Source organism: Etheostoma cragini, chromosome 24 (genome assembly GCF_013103735.1).
Source record: "Etheostoma cragini isolate CJK2018 chromosome 24, CSU_Ecrag_1.0, whole genome shotgun sequence".
In the NCBI taxonomy this organism is placed as follows: Eukaryota; Metazoa; Chordata; class Actinopteri; order Perciformes; family Percidae; genus Etheostoma; species Etheostoma cragini.
In genome coordinates, this window is record NC_048430.1 from 7,660,109 (window position 1) to 7,667,390 (window position 7,282).

The 7,282-nt window shown below is 44.5% G+C and overlaps 1 protein-coding gene across 1 annotated transcript in view; it reads left to right on the plus strand.

Moving 5' to 3' along the window:
- Positions 1-5,637: 5,637 nt before the first annotated feature.
- LOC117939336 (neuronal membrane glycoprotein M6-b-like) overlaps positions 5,638-7,282 on the plus strand; it is a 26,706-nt gene continuing 25,061 nt past the window's right edge. Inside the window, exon 1 of the mRNA XM_034864567.1 lies at positions 5,638-5,890. Within this exon, the coding sequence (XP_034720458.1) occupies positions 5,821-5,890 (70 nt within the window). The 5' untranslated portion in view covers positions 5,638-5,820. The remainder of the gene's footprint in view (positions 5,891-7,282) is intronic.

Below are 7,282 nucleotides of genomic sequence, written 5' to 3' on the forward strand. Positions count from 1 at the left end.
TTGCTGGACGGAGGGGGCGGTGGGGGGATGGGTGTGTGGGCGCGTGTGAGTGTGTGTGTGTGTGGAGGTGAGTGGAGGTTAAGCTATCCGTACTGACAGGAGTCAGATATTGTAAATAAGGTGAGATATATGAGAGACGCTCTCTCACTTTTATTTCTGTGGGTGGTTCTAGTAGAGAGTGGGCTTTCGATGAGATGTTAGTGTGTGTTTGTGTGTGTGTGTGTGTGCGCGTGCGTTTGTGTGTGTGTGGGTGCAAAGGGATGGCCAAAATCGGTACATATTAAAGCAAAATTTTGCAACCGCATGGAAAATAAGTGCACACAGAAGTGCAGGTGTTTGAGGCAGCGCAGATGAGGAAGAAGCATGAAGGATGAAATTGTGCGTTTAGTTTGGAACATTCCTTTAAAACTCCAAATCACAATTAGAAGTAGCACATTTTCAACAAAAGTGTGAGTGAGTGAGTGAGTGAGTGTACGTGTGTGTTCGAGATAGACTAACCTTTGTCAGCATCTCACGGTCCCGTTCGGGGATGAGAGGGAAGCGTCTCCTTGGCGACCGACGGCCGAGGGTGGGGTAGAAGGGGGCGAAAGTGGGTCATCATCACCACCACAGATTAAGGGCCCGGATCGGAGCGCACACATATACACCAAAGAAACACACACATGGACACTTAATACAAAAACAGTATCTCTGCAGAGATACAGTGTTTTGGAAAAATGTTTTTTTTAAGCATGATGTATAGATATGAAGTTTTTGTGCAGATGTATTTTCGCCTTCCAAGGTGAGGGACAAGACAATGCATGGTGCAATGCTCGGTTCTGGGTCTCTGCCAAAGGTTTCCCTTTTAAAGGGAAGCCAAAAGCCCATTAAAAGACAGCGGGAGGCTCACAAAGCTGTCGTTAAGACTCTGCCTGTTCCTGTGTGTGTGTGTGTGTGTGTACTGGCTTCTTTGCATCTTTGTTTCCAGCTTGACTGATAAGAGATAAAGCAATAGGCAAACAGATCCGATAAACTGTTGCATGAAGAGAATGTTCTAATCGTTTAGTGACTCCAATAATAATAATGATAAAAGGTACAAATTAGACAGATAAGAGCTTTTTTGGCTACTTTTGTATTTCAAGGCTACATATTGTTCCCGGCTTCATGCCATAATATAATGGATAAGGAGCTGAAACCCTTCTGAGTTGTCCAAGTCCCATGACTCTGAAGCAGTGTCATCTCCTTCTCAACCTCCAAACTTGTATCAGACGGACACAGCTCCGGGCGGGTAGAAGTAATTTCCCAAGGCTTGGGACAACAGATACTGTAGTTCACGGCGAGGTCAACCTCCGGGATCAGAGCTCAACGCCTGACAGTCAGTGTCTGCGCTCGACAAATAAGATGCGTAGCAGTCCCGGGCAGTGTGTCAGTAGGCCGGTTTAATGGTTAATGCGATGCCTGTAGTGAGGCTGGGCATCACACAGGACACAAAGCAGACGCGTATCTATACAACAGTAGTACATTGGGAGTTGTTCACCTTTTGGAGACCATGCATATGAGAGACACACGCTCTGGTTTAGATGGCATTTCTTTAAACCGCAATCGTGATCCGCCAGAGTTTAGAATGCCAACACAAAATAAGCAGAAGGGGATGCACATCTGGCTGGCATAACATCTGGCAACAACCCTACAACAACACCGTTAATGAAACGTTGTCGATGTGGACTTGATATTAGATGCATATTTGCCATCATTTTAAGATATGCTGGTCGAACCAGATGTAATCTAAGCCACCACTATGTAAACTGTAGAGGCATGTTGGGATCTTCCAATTAGCATCTCTGTGCTTTGAGCTAAATGCTAACATCGAGGGCTAACAAGCTTACTGTGCATAGACAGCGCTAACATGCTGACGGTAAACATGTACAGTGTGATATTTATCATGTTCGCCGTCTCAGCTCAGCATTGTAGCATGCTAACATCTGCATCAACTCAGTAGGATTCATCCTCTGGGAACTGGGCACATGTGCAGAAAATGTCACAGCAACCTATCCAACAGTTATGGTATTTCAGAAAGAAATAATGCTGCTTTACGCTTAACGCCGGCTGATCAGGAGACAGGATGCAAATTGTTGTGCTGACTGTTCTTTTTTACAGGGTAGAACTTTTTATTCACACCCCACTTAAACTGTCCACAAGATGATTCTCCCTCGGATGCTCTCAGGCAGGGGGAAAAAAAGAAAGCTTTAAACACGTTGGCTGTGTGCCAACTGTAGCCTTCAGCTGAGCTGGTCGTAGGAGTAGAAATCATTTTACTGTTAGCATTTCTATCACTCGGTCCTCTCTCTGCTATCTCATAAATGTGGTTTTCTGTTTCGGCCTCAAGCTGTTACGAGGCCACACGAGGAGTTCAGGAACTGATAGCATCTGCAGCTGGAAGATCTGAGATAGTGCAGCCTACGGATGGTGTTAGACGTCTCTATGGCAACAGCAGAGCCAGTATCACTCTGACAATCTCTAATGTTGAGGATGTGACCACCACGAGTGCCTGTTGTGGAAATCTCTAAAACTGAAGTTTGAAATCAATCTTCGCAGAGGTGTCCGGAGACTAGCGTGTCCTCCTTTTCTTCTTCTTCCTCTTCTTCTTTTTCTTCTCTCCCGTCGGCTCCACATCTGATAACATGAAGGAGCTGCGAGGTCCTCATTACTTTGGCACAACCCAATTTGGCGCTCCACTTTCCTCTCGTGTGTTTCATCGTAATGAGGGAAGACGGGCTTTTTGACAGGCACTCATGGCCTTCCTTCCTTTTAATGGACAAGAGTTGTGGAGACAGATAAGAAAGTCTGGAGCTCTCTCAGCAGGCGGATCAAGACGATACATGTTTCAGCAAAGTCAGAGGACGCATGGGTCAACGCTGAACATAAGGCTTCAAATCTGACATTTGCACACACACACACATTCTCAAACAAACTGTATACATTGAAACTGCATGGTGATTACATGGATGTATCTTTGGGGAACTGTCCTTTAGATCTTGCTTGATTTTTTCTAACATGGTCATATGACTGAAAGAGATTATACGTGAATCCTGACTCCCAACCCATAAACACACGCATAATTGATTTAAGGAGCTGCACAAAACTGAATCATTCTCTCCCACCAGTTGCTCCATCCATCCATTTAATCATGAAACAATGCAGGATTGTTTAGCCGCAATAACAGTGTAAGTGTGATGATTTGCAACGCGGCGTGGTTAGGCCACCGCCTTTGTCCGGACCGAAATATCTCGATGGATGCCCGCAAGTGTTTGGACACGGTCCAGACGATGTTTCCACATGACTCACAGATTGTTCCTCTAACGCCTACATGGGGTCAACATTTGGTTTGAATGGTTTTGATGGAGATTTCTCAACTATTGGATGGATGTGTGTGTGTGTGTGTGTGTGTGTGTGTGTGTGTGTGTGTGTGTGTGTGACAGGGTGATGGAAAAGAGTGCCAGGGAGCACTGTATCTCATCTTCTGGACAAGTCCTTAATCTGTGTGACCCAGCAAGGGATTATGGGGGTTCTAAGAGAAAAAAACAGTACTTGAAACTCACCCTTCAAGCCCAAGAGTGTTTGTGTGTGTTTATGTGCATGTGTAATTCATTCTTATATTTCTTCCTGCTGATCCAGAATCAAGCCGTTCACGCATGCCTTATTCCTCTTCATCTACAAGGAAAGAGACTTTCATTGCAGTGGCATCACTCATGCCGCTAATTTGATAATTGATTAATTAGGCTTACTTTTTCTGTCTTATGTGATATCAAATTTAATATATTTAGTCTCAACGTGTTGGTCGAACAAAACATGCAAACTGATACCATGACCATGGCCATCTTTCACATTTTCTTTTTACATTTTATGGACCAGACAATTAATCAGTCTAATGGGAAAAAACGGACAGTTTAACCGACACTTTAAGTGATTATTAGTTTCCGTCCTAATGCCTATGATACCTTGATAAAACACAAGTTTGTTATATATCAAAGCAGCTAACGCTAACATCATGGCCCCGTTTGCTGTCCTTTTTAAACTCTTTATATGTCCTTTTTGTGAATTTGCTTTCGGGTTTACACCTGGCTCCCCAGAACTGTTTCATAGAATTAGACTTTAAACATTCCTTTATGAGCTGATCAGGGTTCCTCATGGCTCAATATCAGAAAACTATTCAGATGTCAAAAGTCAGTGTGATGGATGACCGAGCATATGGTGCAGACTGGGTGTTCATTTCAGCCCTCGGGGTGAATGGATTCACTAAATATCATAAAATGTCATGTTAGCTGTTCTGGTGTCTCCGTGTTTTGTTGGATGACAACATTAGGGTTGGTGGGGGTCACCTTTGACTGCAGTGTGTGTGAGGGTGGGGGTGGTTCCCGGACTTTTTTTCGGACTGAGCTTTGTCTAAAACAGGGCCACGTGGGCCAGAATTAAAACCCTATGTAAGAGGATTCAGGACAGATGGCGTCCTATTGTTTCAGGATATTATAGGAGAATGGGGTAAATGATGGAAACAGCCCCCTCCACACATACACACTCACACACACACACACACACACACACACACACACACACACCTTCTCTGAACAAATACAGCCCACCCACATGTTAGCATTTCACAAGGATTCGGGGATTCACCTTGCTAGTTTTTTTTATTGGATTGTGGTTTCTTCCACTCAGCCAATCAGAATCCTCGGAGGCAAACAAAGGGCCCCCTCTAATGAAGCCATATACTGGCTGTTTAGCAGTTAAGAAGCTCTGATTGGTCAAAGGTGATCCAATCAAAGTTGAATCCGTTTTTAATCAAGCTGTTTTTCATTGGGAGACCAAGGAAAGTGTACTGAAGTCACACACACACACACACTGTTAAATTAGGAAACCGAGCATCCTTCTCAGACTGTGTTTTATGGGAATAATATCATGACAGCGTTGGGTCGTGCTGGCTTGTTGTGATTTAAACGTCATCACACATAACCGCATTTGTCCTCTGTGCTTATTGCATGCTTAAGAAACACCCCAAAGTGTTAAATGATCTATGATGGGTGTTGCAAAAGCCATTCTGATGTGTCAGAGAAACCTAAAACCACAATCAGTCCTTTTCCCGCCTCTCACTTTGATAGTACACTAGATCTTCCCCCCCCCCCCCCCCCCCCCCCCCCCCCCCCCCATCTTCTCTTCCTCTCCTTCCTCCCGCCTGACTCTTTTTCTTTCTCAACTCACCAGATGGAGAGGGGGAGGTAAGTGTGTGTGTGTGTGTGTGTGTGCTCATGCATGCATGGTTACTCATGAGTTTGCATATTTATATCTCCTGTACATGTTGTCCATATATCCTCCTCTGCTTCACTGAAGCAAAGACTATATAGGCTATATAGCCTATGTATATATTATATTCACCTGCAGACCAGAAGATTGAGGAAACCATTGATGAAACAAAATGACATTTATTGAAACAATAAAGTGATTGAATATCATTTTATCCACAGTGGAGAGGGGGTTTATGGGCCAAACGCGTTATCTGGCATCATTTTGGAGCTGCTAATCCGCATGTGCGAGATAAATCCAATCTGACAGCGCCTTTGCATCTTGAGACTGGATTGTTAATATAGCCTACATAGAGACAGTGCTATCATTTAACAGGAGAGAGAGAGAGAGAGAGGGTGTGTACGAAGAGAGAGAGATAGGGAGAGAGAGAGAGAGAGAGAGAGAGAGAGAGAGAGAGAGCATCAAGTCACCAGGATAGGCTCCACCAGCCACAGACTGTTAGGTCCAACTGTCACAAGGAGACTCTATTCCTCTAAAATAATGGATGGGACAAAGCCGGCCATGGAGTCCAACGCGGAGGAGACTCAGGACGAGGGACAAGAGAGCAAAGGTACGCCCAATCAGCCGCTGACATTTGCGCGTTTTTGTGTATTTTCTCTGGAGACGTTCGCGTCTGCGCCAGCCAGAGCGGTTTAACCTACTTGCAATGGCTTCTCGTTTGTGCGCGAGACAATAGCGATGCTTTTTTTTTCATTTTTGGCCTCTCACCTATTTATTTGAGCGAGATTTGGAAAGCAATAACGGTCTCTCTGCTGCAGATGACCGAGATTATTCCCACAACCCCGAGCGCAATTTGACGTTATTTTGTGTCATTTGGCGCCTTTCGAAGAGATTTGGAGGCAGATGGAGGAGAAGAAGAGGGATGGGCGAGTTGATGGGTTGTGAAAGGCGCACAGTCTGGTTTTATGATGCATATATTAATGCCAATTTGCTTTTACATTGCTGCTCTATTATGATCTTATTGGTGCCCAATGAGCGGCTGATGAAGAGGCTGTGGAGGCGGTGCGCTGCGCTCTGTGCACGGCTGCATTGTCCCCCGTCAGGTGTGGAGCAGCAGCCTAGATTATTATCTGCGATTCCCCCCACAGAGGGTCGGCGTCTGATCTGTCAGCAGCAGTGTGATTAGTCGACGGCGCTGCACCGTATGAGGAGTGTGTTATGTGTAGTCCGCAGTATTCGCTTCTTTGGGTAGAGGCAGAGCAGGAGGATAAAAAAGAAACACTTGGCGCACCGTTGATTCAATTGAATTCAAGTGCAGACCTTCAATTCTGGCTCTATTAAAGATGCTCTATATGACTCTGGAACAAGCACCTTACTATATCATTTGCACAAAACAAGATCTTTAAACCCATAATGCTGAGATTCTTTGCAATTTGCAGGCAAAAGAATTTTAGATGTAAATCTTAGGCTAATATATATTAGATTTACATAGATTTTGTCCCACCAAACTGTTGCTTTTACTATTTCTATGTCTTCTAGCAATAGTGTAGGCTCATATTTGGGCATTGGAGGACTCAATGCCCTACACAGTGAGTGACTGATTTGTTTTCATCCGAATCAGAATCAGAATCAGCTTTATTGACCAGGACCAAGGAATTTCCTTTTGGAGCGTAGTCGCTCACAATGTGCTTACACATTCAAAACAAACAAACAAACAATATATACACACTAATATAAATGTGGCTTGGTGGAAAATTCCCGTCCTTCAGTTTGGAGACAGCAGTGTTTCTAGTGATGACACAACAGGCCATCTTTGAATATGACTGTACAGATTACCCACAGGTTTGTCTGATGTATAAATAAGGAGGATGGAAACATTAATGATGAGCTTTTTATTTCCAAATCAGTGCAGTCAGGGCTGCAGCGTGATGCCTCTCTGCCCTGTTGGCTGTTAGAGAGCAGGTTAGCTGATACCAAGTCAGATCGCGTCGGCCTGGGGGGG